The sequence below is a fragment of the Manis javanica genome, chromosome 7, assembly GCF_040802235.1.
Source record: "Manis javanica isolate MJ-LG chromosome 7, MJ_LKY, whole genome shotgun sequence".
Classification (NCBI taxonomy): domain Eukaryota; kingdom Metazoa; phylum Chordata; class Mammalia; order Pholidota; family Manidae; genus Manis; species Manis javanica.
This window is the reverse complement of record NC_133162.1, coordinates 25,449,993-25,462,610: the sequence shown is the minus strand read 5'-3', so window position 1 is coordinate 25,462,610 and position 12,618 is coordinate 25,449,993. Positions and strand designations below refer to the sequence as shown.

The 12,618-nt window shown below is 43.4% G+C and overlaps 1 protein-coding gene across 6 annotated transcripts in view; it reads left to right on the top strand.

The window, feature by feature from the left end:
* Positions 1–802: 802 nt before the first annotated feature.
* Positions 803–12,618, top strand: part of SUFU (SUFU negative regulator of hedgehog signaling) — a 119,751-nt gene continuing 107,935 nt past the window's right edge. For 4 of the 6 annotated variants that reach the window (XR_012133060.1, XR_012133059.1, XM_073240500.1 and 1 more), the window contains exons 1-2: positions 803–1,197; positions 5,304–5,438. Coding sequence is in view for 4 of the 6 variants with exons in the window: in XM_073240500.1 (XP_073096601.1) it covers positions 1,016–1,197; positions 5,304–5,438 (317 nt within the window). In the remaining 2 variants the exon portion in view is untranslated. The remainder of the gene's footprint in view (positions 1,198–5,303; positions 5,439–12,618) is intronic. The other 2 variants (XM_073240499.1, XM_073240501.1) reach the window with 2 other exon arrangements.

Below are 12,618 nucleotides of genomic sequence, written 5' to 3'. Positions count from 1 at the left end.
CTACCCATTTGGTTGCAGGGACCCTTTAGTCAATAGCACCGGTAGTCAGGACTCATTCCTGTCTCTTTCTCTTGGAATTTCTTCAAGATCATTCAGTGGAAGACATTACTGAATGAAAAGTTATTGTAAACAGGAAAACAATTCCCAACCTGATGTCTTAGGAATTTAAAAATTCTCCCAGGTACCGAAAGTGAAAGGCAATGCGGAAGGGCAGGCCCATAGCAGATAATAAATATTGTTGTTCTTCAAGGCAACCTGCATACACCTGCTTGAAACAGAACAAAGATTGTCATCCTTACTAAAAGCATTTATTAACCAATTATCAAGTCTTTTAAACAGATCATAGTTTACCTAACTCTTTTACTTTCTGACAGAACTTCGAAATAGTTATTTCAACATATAACTCCTGAATTTGGCGGTGTTAGTGTTAGTCAATATGGTCAATGGACATTCAAAGACGCTGGGAAACATTCAGATTTAAAAATCTATAACTAATGCTACTCAGACGAATGAATCAGTCCATTGTCATATTTGTGTTTAAATCCTTAGCAGCGTGTCAAACAGAACAGTGACAAGTCCTTTGTTGGCGTATTTCCCAGTGTCTTTGTGGGACCCTAGCACCTCCGGATGCCTCAACATCTGTATTTAGACCTGGGTTCCTCCTAACACTAGGGGGAGGCCAAGAGCCTTTGGACTCCCCAACCCCGGCAGAAGGAGGCGGAACCTATAATAAGTCACGCCTTCCCCACCTGTGACGGGCACCTATACTGGCCAATGGATGCCAGCATAGGGCGCGCCGGCGCCCCGCCCCCTTGAGCGCCCCGCGGCCCCCGAGGCACCCTCTGGCAGTCTCTGCGGTGGGTACGGCCGGGGCCGACGATACGACGCGCGCAGGCGCGGAGCCCAGACCTCGCTGCAGCCCCCATTGCCTCAGGGAGTCGCACCCTCGGAGTACGCCCGCTGGCGCGTCAGTGCTCTCCCTCTCGTCCACCCTCGCGGGTTCCTACGCGCCCGGATGGCGGAGCTGCGGCCTAGCGGCGCCCCCGGCCCTGCCGCGCCCCCAGCCCCTGGCCCTACTGCCCCCCCGGCCTTCGCTTCGCTCTTCCCCCCTGGACTGCACGCTATCTACGGAGAGTGCCGCCGTCTGTACCCTGACCAGCCCAATCCGCTCCAGGTTACCGCTATCGTCAAGTACTGGTATGCCCTGGGCCGTGGGGAGACGGACAGGGGCGGGCTGGGAAGGGTTAAAGCGCCGGAGGCGAAGTAATTTGCGGAGGAGGAGGGAGAGAACGGTTAAAGCACTTGGTAGGAGGGCTTCCTGCTGCGAGGGAAGTAGTTAAGGCTCAAGTTGAGCTTGGGGACAAAGGGGTTAACGGAGCCTGGGGGTAGCGCAGGGTTAACAAGGGAGGGGAGAATGAAGAGTTAACTGGAATTAGGAGAAGAGAATGAATTGGGGGTGTGTGTAGGAACAGAAGGGCGAGCGAGCCGAGAGAGAGAACCGCAAACGTGCTGGAAGGAGGGGACTCCTGTTGGGGGTCATTAGTGGGCGAGGGGAAGCCAAGCGGGGGGCGGCTGAAGTGGGACGGGGGAGGCGAGGCGGGGCCTGGGGAGCATATAAGAGAGGACTCTGGAGGAGCGCGGCTGGAGGACCTCCGAGGGCACGGGTAGGGGCGGGTCTGGGGATCAGGGCTCTCCTGTCGTTAGGAGGGGAGCAAGTTGTGAGCGTCATGCTTGTGAAGGGATGAGGAGGAGGTCTCCTGTTGGTAACTTCCCCCTGAGCTCAGAGATCGTTTATCAGTGCAGTGCTGTTGCGTTTGGAGTTTTCACAGAGCAACTTTTCCTGATAAACTTTCTGCTTACTGTGCACAGTCCTCTCTCCTTGCAGAGCTTCCTCTGTGCGGCTGCTTTGCTTTAAGGACATTGGTTAAAACAGCGTCAGGGAGATGCATGGTTTGACTCTGGACTGAAGTGAACCACAGTAAATGATGAAGACTTGGTCCTTGTGCAATGAGGAAAGAAGTGCAGTGAGATGTTACTAGAAGCTTCTTGGCCACACAACCTTTAGGATTTAGGCAGCAGTTTCTCAGAGAGACTGAGTAACCCTCAAGTAGCTCTGTTAAGCATGAGGCCTGTTTACCAATGGGCTGCCCTTGGAGTAGGAATGGTCTTTTCTGATTTCCCATTCCTGTTTGCAGTCTGTCTCTTCCTTTAGCCTCTGGACAAAACAGGTGCTATGGGGACTCTGGGAAACTACCTGTCTTCGTGGTCTTTCTGGATTAAAAGTTGACTGATAAATTGGTTGTCCAGAAAGACAGTCATGCAGGCACTGTATTAGATGATTCCCTTCATTGAGTCCTGAAAGACTGTTCAAGCAGCTGCTTGGGTGTGGCCAATGGAGCATGAGACCTGAACCGGGTAGTGAATAGAGTTGATGTTTTTACTGGTTACTTCAACGTAACAACCTCTTTCTTCCTCTGGAGATGGCAAAAGGTAAGCTGTATAGGGCTGAGACCAGCTCCCTGTGTTGATGGGAGGATGTGAAGAGGCTGACAGCATGTAGGATCTGGGGAGCAGCCACCTGCTCCTTAGGGAGAGCCAAGGAGCCTCTGTCTGGTAGCCTCTGTCTGGTAGCTAGGAAGAGGTGTGGCCAGCAGTACAGTTCTCTCTAACAGGCAAACTGTTCTTTGGTTAAGAGGAGTTTTTGAAGAGTCTTTTATGAGTGAAAAGCAGCTCTTGATAACTTAATCACACATTCTAATTGTACCTCTATATTTAAATATGTATTGTGATGAACTCCACGGACTGTATTATGAGAAGAGGGGGCCTGGCTCTGCCGTGCTGTTTGTTCAGGCCTCTTTTGAGTGTTAGGGGAAATCTCCACATAGACTTGGGTAACGGATTTTATGTCACCCAAGTGGCCGTGAAGGATGGAGTTGTGTGTAAAAGTTACTGAAGCACATGCAAAGGACTAAGACTGGTTTGGGCAACTTTTTTTTTCTTCCTGCTTCAAGCCTGTTAATCAGGCAGGACTTATCTTCAGAGATAGACTGACATGTAATGACAAATAAAGAGGATTATACAGTACCTTTTGAAATTAGAAATGCTGCCTACATGCAGAAAAATATGAGAACAGCTCAGTGACTGGTTCTAAGATTTGGAGGAGTGTGCATAATTAAGATCCTGAAATTAATTCATTAATATCCTTCACATTTAGGATCCCACAGGGCTTCTTTAGTTCTCATAGCAGGATGACTGACCAAGGCTACCTGGGTCTGGCTTTGGCCTAAAGCCCCTGGGATCCCTTTTCTTGTGATGGAAGGTTAGCTTTTTGGCTAGTGGGCCTGGTAAGCAGGGACATTCTGGTTGACAGCTGAGACTTGAGTGGAGCAGGGAGCAGAAGCTGAGAGGCAGCGCCTGTGCCTCAGGGTCACTCCAGTCCTCAACTGCCTAGTGACGTGAAGTTGGGTGTTCAAGGAATTAAGCTGAGGGATGCTCTGGACCCTGGGATAACATCTTTTAAGTGCAAAATATGATTATTTTCTACATACTCATCTTCTTCCCATCAAGTCTCTGAGTAAGTGGAGCAGAACATTGTGCTTGGGGATGAGGTTAATTTTGTCAGACTCTTGTTCTTTCCCTACAGTTGGAGTTTTAAGTTGAAAAAGCCTCTCTCCTTGATGTAATACCTCCTGGGAGACTTGGCCAGAAAGAGGGCTGCAGTGGTGTGGCAGATGGAGCGTCGAGTGGTGGATGCAGTTTTGTTACTTGTTACTGGATGGGCCTAGGCTGTAAGAGGGGCAGGACTGGGCATTTGCAGCAGGAAACTGGAGCAGTTATGGAACCTGTAGTCACTCCCATCTTTTGGGGGGTTCTGCATCTATGATGGGGTCATTTAGGGATAGCTACCCCTTTTCTTTCCTCCTTCTCCAGACAAACTTTTCTAAATCCAACTGGTTGTGGAATTAATAAAATGATTTGGTAAAATCAGAGTTAAGGAAAGATGGAGATTTGTCCCTTTTTCTAATCCACTCAGTTGAGATTCTAAGCTATTTGTAGCAACTATCTTAAAAGTTCTATAAATAACTTAGCATTTCCTAGTAGAGAACAGGGATTTCTACAAAGGCAAATAATATCTTGGCAAAAGAGGATGAAACCAGACCTACAAGTTTTAAATAGTGTTCAAATTGCATGGTGCTGGCACCCTTGCTGGGATCACATGTAACTGTCTTTTATTTGGTTGTTAGTGTTCCTTCAACATACAATCTCAGTTGCAAAGTGTGCTCCATCAGTGCCCCAGGGGCAAAGTTTTTGCAGTCTGTGGAATAGTCAGATGTCTGAGGCAGCAGCGCAAATGCAGTGTTCATGGGCTAAATGCAGACTTCCTTCCGCTGATGGTTCCATTTAGTTTGTTTCTCAAGTCTACCAAGTTTCTCTACCCATTCTGAAGAAAAGCAGGATTTTTTTTTAAAGAGCGCTAATTACTTCACTAAAGGGAACCCTTACTGAATTAAATCCTGAGCGTGAGATAATGACTGACACTCTTCCTCAACTGCCTGTCTGCTGGAATTATGGGGGAAGTTTAGTGGGGTCCTCACAGGCCCTAAATCATTTAAAGTTCCAACTCTACATTTGAGGTGGAGTCTCCTGGGATCATCTTCCAGATACAAGCACTCACAATGCCCAGCCTGGCTCCTGCTGCACTTCCGGGCAGAGCTGAGGCAGCTTAAATTTGGCCTTTGTCACTTGCATGATAAAAGACCAGCTTTAGTCTGTGGAGTGCCGGCTGGGGTCTGGAGGCACTGGGTTTGTTTAGAACAAACTGTAATTAACACAGGGCACAATATAGTCTTTCAGGAATTAGCTGTCTAAGAGGCAGAAGTATTGCTGAGCCTCTGCTTCCAGGAACAATGCCCATTGGGGATGCTCAGAATGGTCTTTCAATGGAGGCGAATTGATTGGCTGATGCACCTCTTGCCTTGAAGTTTGGCATGTTTACAGGCACCATGGAAGAGTGATAATCCCTGCCAATTCGATTTGGAATTGGTAATTTGAAACAGGAGGTAGCAAAAGGGGCAACCACCCACACTGTTTTATTTCTGAAAGAGGTCCTTCCTGTTGGGGATAGGAGAAGGAAGCCTCTCGTGTTTGTGGAACTGGGCAGCCTCCAGCAACCCATCTTATCCCAGAGAGTTCACCTGGGTTCTTCTGGGATGGAGCCTCTAGGTTTGTCACGCACAGCTCTTTAGCTTCACACTGTCTGCTTTCAGGCTCACACTGACAATTCTGTGTTTTTTCTTTTGCAGGTTGGGCGGCCCAGACCCTTTGGACTATGTTAGCATGTACAGGAACGTGGGGAGCCCTTCTGCCAACATCCCTGAGCACTGGCATTATATCAGCTTTGGCCTGAGTGACCTCTATGGCGACAGCAGAGTCCATGAGTGAGTGTGTGCCACTTGCCCACTCTCCACCTGCCCATTCCTTGGCCTTGAGCTTTATATTTCTGAAGTTTTTCTGAGCAGGGGTGATAATGTCATATTCCTGTGAGGTTGGTACTTCTCAGGTAGAACCTCTGGGTTTCTGCCCTCTGCCTATATCTACTTATGCTGAGGTGGTCCAGGTCAGCACTCAAGCTCTGCTTATCTGGTGCAGGACAGTGTCAATGCTGAGCAGGAGTTTCAAAACCATTAGGTTTTTCCAAGCTTGCTCTGGTGTTTGAGCTCAAAGGATAGATAGCATAGCTATGATGCAGAATTTGAGTTCATGCTTCTACTTCTTTTTTCCTCTAGCTTATTATGAAAAACTTTAAACATAAAGCAAAGTCGAAATAATTTCACAGTAAATACTAATATACTTACTGCCTAAATTCTACCTTTAGCATTTTACTCTATTTGCTTTATTATGAATGCATCCATCTCTGTCCTTTTGTTGATCTTACCTACTCCCTTTTAACCTGCAGTTGTCTGTGCTCAATTATTCCCAGTACATTTTTTTCATTCTGGTCTGTCTCCCATTTGCTACCCTGTATAATTCTGAATCCAGCCTGCCTTCCCTAGTTTTAATGACATACTCTTAATGACAGTACTCTTTTGCCTCTTAAACAATTACATCACATTTTCTGTCTGATAAACTACTATCTATAATTAGAAAAAATGTTTCCATCTATACTCTTTTAAAGGGGAGGATGTTCTTCTCTTCAATTTAAATGTAGTCTTCCCTCTCCCTCATTGGCAGGTTAATCAAGAGCTGATTCTGTTTCTATTATCTATTCTCTTCTGCTTTTTGTACTGTCTTTTTGCCTCGTACATCATGTTTTTGGTATCTATGTGGTGGCTACATAGCATGTGTAGGTTGAAAGAGGAACAGGGCTTTTCCTGCTCCTGCCTTAGCATAAAAGGCTGATTCTGGAGATGATGATAATTTGAAGAAAATAATAGTCTCTCTCTCTCTTTTTTTACTTTGTTTTAGGTCTTACTGCCTTCCATATCATTGTGTCAAATGCTTTACAGTCTTATCAGGTTCTTTTGTTATCTCCGTTTTATAGATGAGGAAACTGAGTCCTTTGAGGGGTTATATGAATTGCCTAAAGTCATGCATCTAGGCTATAAAAGAGCTAGGATTGAATTTAGCTGAGTCGAAACTCTAAGCTTTTAACTATTGGGCTATACCACCTCTCTGATCACAGGTCCAGCGTAACTTCCTGTTCTGCCTTGTTAAGCTTGGAGGCTCAGGCCTCATCTTATTTATCATGTGCCCGTGTTGGGAGCAATGCCTGGGCCTGCCTTTACAGCCTTCCAAATGAATCCACTGCAATGTCAGCAGAAGGTTTTGGAAACAGGGAATTAATCTTGCCTGAATGGGGACCTTGCATTACAATATTAATAATGGAGATAGAATAGCAAACAGATTGATTAAAGATGGCGGTATGAGAGGTAAGACAGAGGTAAAACCACATATAATATGAAAATAAAATTAATACAACTAATCCTGAAAGAGCAATAGGAGAGAAGGCTGCACAAGACTGCATACACCTGGAGAAAAGAACAGACCTCATGGAACAGGGTAACGTATCAAAGCCATGACCTGGTGGGACCCAAGCCCTTCCCCCACCCCAGCTCACCAGTGGGAGAAAGAGAAACGGATGGGGAGGGAGTGGAGGCCTGGGACTGCTGAACACCTAGCCCTGGAGATCTGCTCTGGGAGCATGAACCTACATTGCATGGTGCTCTGGTGGTTAGTGGGGTTGGAAAGCTAAGACAAGTGGAATACCTGGAGAGATTGAGATTCCAGCTGCTTGTGGAAAACAGGGATCCATACCCGGCTGCTCTGGGTGGGCAGACTGAGAGACTTCCTAAAAGTGAGAGGGCTGTGAAAGGGGCAAGGACTGCACAGAGCTTACAGCTCAGGAGAAAAGACAGGTAGACAAAATTGTTTGGGTACACTCTGCCCAGCAGGTTGGGAACTTTCAGGATCTTCAGGCGCTCCATCCCCCTGGCTGGCTACACAACTCCAATGCCCCCCACCATGATACACAGCCTGCTGCGCCTTCCTCCCAGCCAGCCTGCACCTGACTCACAAACCGGCAAATCCTGCCCTGGCGTCAGGCCAGCCAGAGGGAAGCCCCGCCTACAGCAGCTACAAATGCAAACCATAGAGGCTTACACCTGTGTGTTTGGCCCATTGGTTCTGGCAGTGGAGACAGGAATAGCAGCTGGGAAGCAGGAAACAGCTCTTTCTGACCCCCCCAGGAACCAGCACTGCTTCCCTGCTACACCTGACCTTGCTCCAGGGGCTGAGCAGCTCCAGAGAGTAGAGCTTCTAGGCACTCGAGGGTGCCACATACAAATATGAAACATTAAAGGAAACTGGTTCAAAGCAAAATCTCACAAAAAGCAGAAAAAGGGTCAAGTGAGACTGAACTAATCAATCTTCCTGAAAGAGATTTTAAAATAAAAATCTTAAACATGCTCCTGGAGGTACAGAAAAATATTCAAGAACTCAGGAATGAATTTAGGATGGAGATCCAATCATTAGAACACAATGGAGGGTTTTAAAAGCAGATTAGATATGGTGGAGGAGATGATAAATGAAATAGAAATTAGAGAAGAGGAATACAAAGAAGCTGAGGCACAGAGAGAAAAAAGGATCTCTAGGAATGAAAGAACACTGAGAGAACTGTGTGACCAATCCAAATGGAACAATATTCTTACTATAGAGGTATCAGAAGAAAAAGAGAGAGAAAAAGGGATAGAAAGTGTCTTTGAGGAAGTAATTGCTGAAAACTTCCCCAATCAGGGGAAGGAGATAGTCTCTCAGGCCATGAAGTTGCACAGATCTCCTGATACAAGGGACCCAAGGAAGACAACACCAGGACATATAATAATTAAAATGGAAAAGATCAAGGATAAGGACAGACTATTAAAAGAAGCCAGAGAGAGAAAAAAGATCATGTACAAAGGAAAACCAATCAGGCTATCATCATATTCCTAAGCAGAAACATGACAGTCCAGAAGGGAGTGGCATGATATATTTAATGCAGTGAAGCAGAAGGGCCTTAAACCAAGAATACTATATCTGGCAAGATTATCATTTAAATTTGAAGAAGGGATTAAACAATTTCCAGATCGGCAGAAGCTGAGAGAATTTACCTCCCATAAACTGTCTCTACACTGTATTTTGGAGGGACTGTTATAGATGAAAGTGTTCCTAAGGTTGAATAGCTGTCACCAGAGGTAATAAAACCACAGTTAAGAAAGTAGAACAGTTAATTACTAAACAAATACATAATTAAATCAACTACCCCCAAAGTCACTCAAGGGATATAGACAAGGAGTACAGAATACGATACCTAATATATAAATAATGGAGGAGGAAGAAAAGGAGGAGAAAAAAAAAGAACCTTTCGACTGTGTTTGTAATAGCATACTAAGTGAGTTAAGTTAGACTCTTAGATAGTAAGGAAGTTACCCTTGAACCTTTGGTAACCACAGATCTAAAGCCTGCAATGGCAATAAGTACATAGCTATCGATAATCACCCTAAATGTAAATGGTCTGAACACACCAATCAAAAGACATAGAGTCACTGAATGGATAAAAAAACAAGACCCTACAAGAGACTCACTTCAAACCCAAAGACATACACAGACTAAAAGTGAAGGTATGGAAAAAGATGTTTCTAATATCTGCAACTAATAGGGAGAAAAAATCAGGAGTTGCAGATGGACCTAACAAACATCTGTAAAACTCTACACCCAAAAGCAGCAGGATACACATTCTTCTCAAGTGCACATGGAACACTTTCAAGAATAGATCATATACTAGGCCACAAAAAGAGCCTTGGTAAATTCAGAAAGATTGAAATTATACCAACCAGCTTCTCAGACCACAAAGGTATGAAACTAGGAATAAATTATGCAAAGAAAATGAAAAATCCCACAAACACATGGAGGCTTAACAACATGCTCCTAAATAACCAGTAGATCAATGACCAAATAAAAACAGATCAAGCAATATATGGAGACAGATGACAACAATAATTCAACACCGCAAAATCTGTGGGTTGAGGAACAATCCCATATGAACAATCTAAACTCACAATTAATGAAACTAGAAAAAGAAGAACAAATGAGGGCCAAAGTTAGTAGAAGGAGGGACATAATAAAGATTAGAGCAGAAATAAATAAAATCGAGAAGAATAAAACAATAGAAAGAATCAATGAAAGCAGGAGCTGGTTCTTTGAGAAAATAAGCAAAATAGATAAACCCCTAGCCAGACCCACCAATAAAAAAAGAGAGTCTACACACATAAACAGAATAAAAAATGAGAAAGGAAAAATCACTATGGACACCACAGAAATGCAAAGAATTCTTGGAGAATACTATGAAAAATTATATGCTAGCAAACTGGATCACCTAGAAGAAATAGACAAGTTTCTAGAAAAAAACCACCTTCCAAGGCAGACTGAGAAAGAAACAGAAAATCTGAACAGACCAATTATTAGCAATGCAATTTAATTGGTAATCAAAAAACGACCTAAACACAAAACCTCCGGGCCAGATGGATTTACTGTGGAATTTTATCATACATACAAAGAAGACATAATACCCATTCTTCTTAAAGTTTTCCAAAAACTAGAAGAGGAGGGAATATTCCCCAACTCATTCTGTGAAGCCAGCATCACCCTTATACCTAAACCAGGCAAAGACCTCACCAAAAAAGAAAATTACAGACCAATATCCCTGATGAACATAGATGCAAAAATACTCAACAAAATATTAGCAAACCAAATTCAAAAACACATCAAGAGGATCATACACCATGACCAAATGGGATTCATCTCAGGGTTGCAAGGATGGTACAACATTCGAAAATCATTAACACCATCCACCACAAACAAAAAGGACAAAAACCATATGATCATCTCAATAGACACTGAAAAAGCATTTGACAAAATTCAACATCCATTCATGATAAAAACTCTCAACAAAATGGTTATGGAGGGCAAGTACCTCAACAGAATAAAGGCCATATATGACAAACCCACATCTAATATCATACTTAACAGTGAGAAGCTGAAAGTCTTTCCTTTAAGATCGGGAATAAGACAAGGATGCCTGCTCTCTCCACTTTTATTCAATATAGTTCTGGAGGTCCTAGCCATGACAGTCAGACAAGACAAAGAACTAAAAGGCATCCAGATTTGTAAAGAAGAAGTTAAACTGTCCCTGTTTGCAGATGGCATGATATTGTACATAAAAAACCCTGAAGAATCCACTCCAAAACTACTAGATCTAATATCTGAATTCAGCAAAGTTGCAGCATACAAAATTAATACACAGAAATCTGTTGCATTCCTATACACTAATGATGAACTAGAAGAAAGAGAAATCAGGAAAACAATTCTATTCACAACTGCATCAAAAAGAATAAAATACCTAGGAATAAACCTAACTAAAGAAGTGAAAGACCTATACTCTGAAAACTAGAAGACACTCGAGAGAAATTAAAGAAGATGCCAGTAAATGGAAGCACATTCTGTGCTCATGGGTAGGAAGAATTAATATTGTTACAATGGCTATCCTGCCTAAAGCAATCTACAGATTCAATGCAATCCCTGTGAAAATGCCAAACAGCATTTGTCAACAAACCAGAGCAAATAGTTCTAAAATTCATATGAAACCACAAAAGACCCTGAATAGCCAAAGCAATCCTGAGACGGAAGAATAAAGCAGGGGGAATTACACTCCCCGACTTTGACCTCTACTACAAAGCCACAGTAATCAAGAGAATTTGGTACTGGCACAAGAACAGACCAATAGACCAATTGAACAGACTAGATGGCCCAGATATAAACCCAAGCATATATGGTCAATTAATATATGATAAAGGAGTCATGAGCATACAGTGGGGAAATGACAGCCTCTTCAACAACTGGTGTTGGCAAAACTGGACAGCTACATGCAAGAGAATGAAACTAGATTATTGTCTATCCCCATACACAAACATAAACTCAAAATGGATCAAAAACTTGAACATAAGTCATGAAACCATAAAACTCTTAGAAGACAACATAGGCAAAAATCTCCTGAATATAAACATGAGCAACTTTTTCCTGAATGCATCTCCTCGAGCAAGGGAAACAAAAGCAAAAATGAACACATGGGACTACACCAAACTAAAAAGCTTTTGTACAGCAAAGGACACCATCAACAGAACAAAAAGTCATCCTACAGTATGGGAGAATATATTTGTAAACGACATACCTGACAACGGGTTTAAATCCAAAATATATACAGAACTCACATGCCTCAACACCCAAAAAGCAAGTAATCTGATTAAAAAATGGGTGGAGGATATGAACAGACAGTTCTCCAAAGAAGAATTTCAGATGGCCAACAGGCACATGAAAAGATGCGCCACATCATTAATTATCATGGAAATGCAAATAAAAACCACAATGAGATATCACCTCACATCAGTTAGGACGGCCAGTATTGAAAAGACTAAGAACAATGAATGCTGGTGAGGACGCAGAGAAAGGGGAACCCTCCTACACTGCTGGTGGGAATGTAAGCTAGTTCAACCATTGTGGAAAGCAATATGGAGGTTCCTCAAAAAACTCAAAATGGGAACACCATTTGACCCAGGAATTCCATTCCTAGGAATTTACCCAAAGAATATAATTTCTCAGATTCAAAAAGATATATGCACCCCTATGTTTATTGCAGCATTATTTACAATAGCCAAGATATGGAAGCAACCTAAGTGTCCATCAGTAGGTGAATGGATAAGGAAGATGTGGTACATATACACAATGGAATACTATTCAGCCATAAGAAAGAAACAAATCCTACCATTTGCAATAACATGGATGGAGCTGGAGAATATTATGCTCAGTGACATAAGCCAGGCAGGGAAAGACAAGTACCAAATGATTTCCCTCATTTGTGGAGAATAACAATGAGGCAAAACTGAAGGAACAAAGCAACAGCAGACTCACAGGCTCCAAGAAGGGACTAGCAGTTACCAAAGGGAAGGGGTGGGGAGGGAGGGAGATGGGGATTGAGGGGTATTATGAATGGCACACATGGTGTGGGGGGAATCATCTGGAAAATAGTGT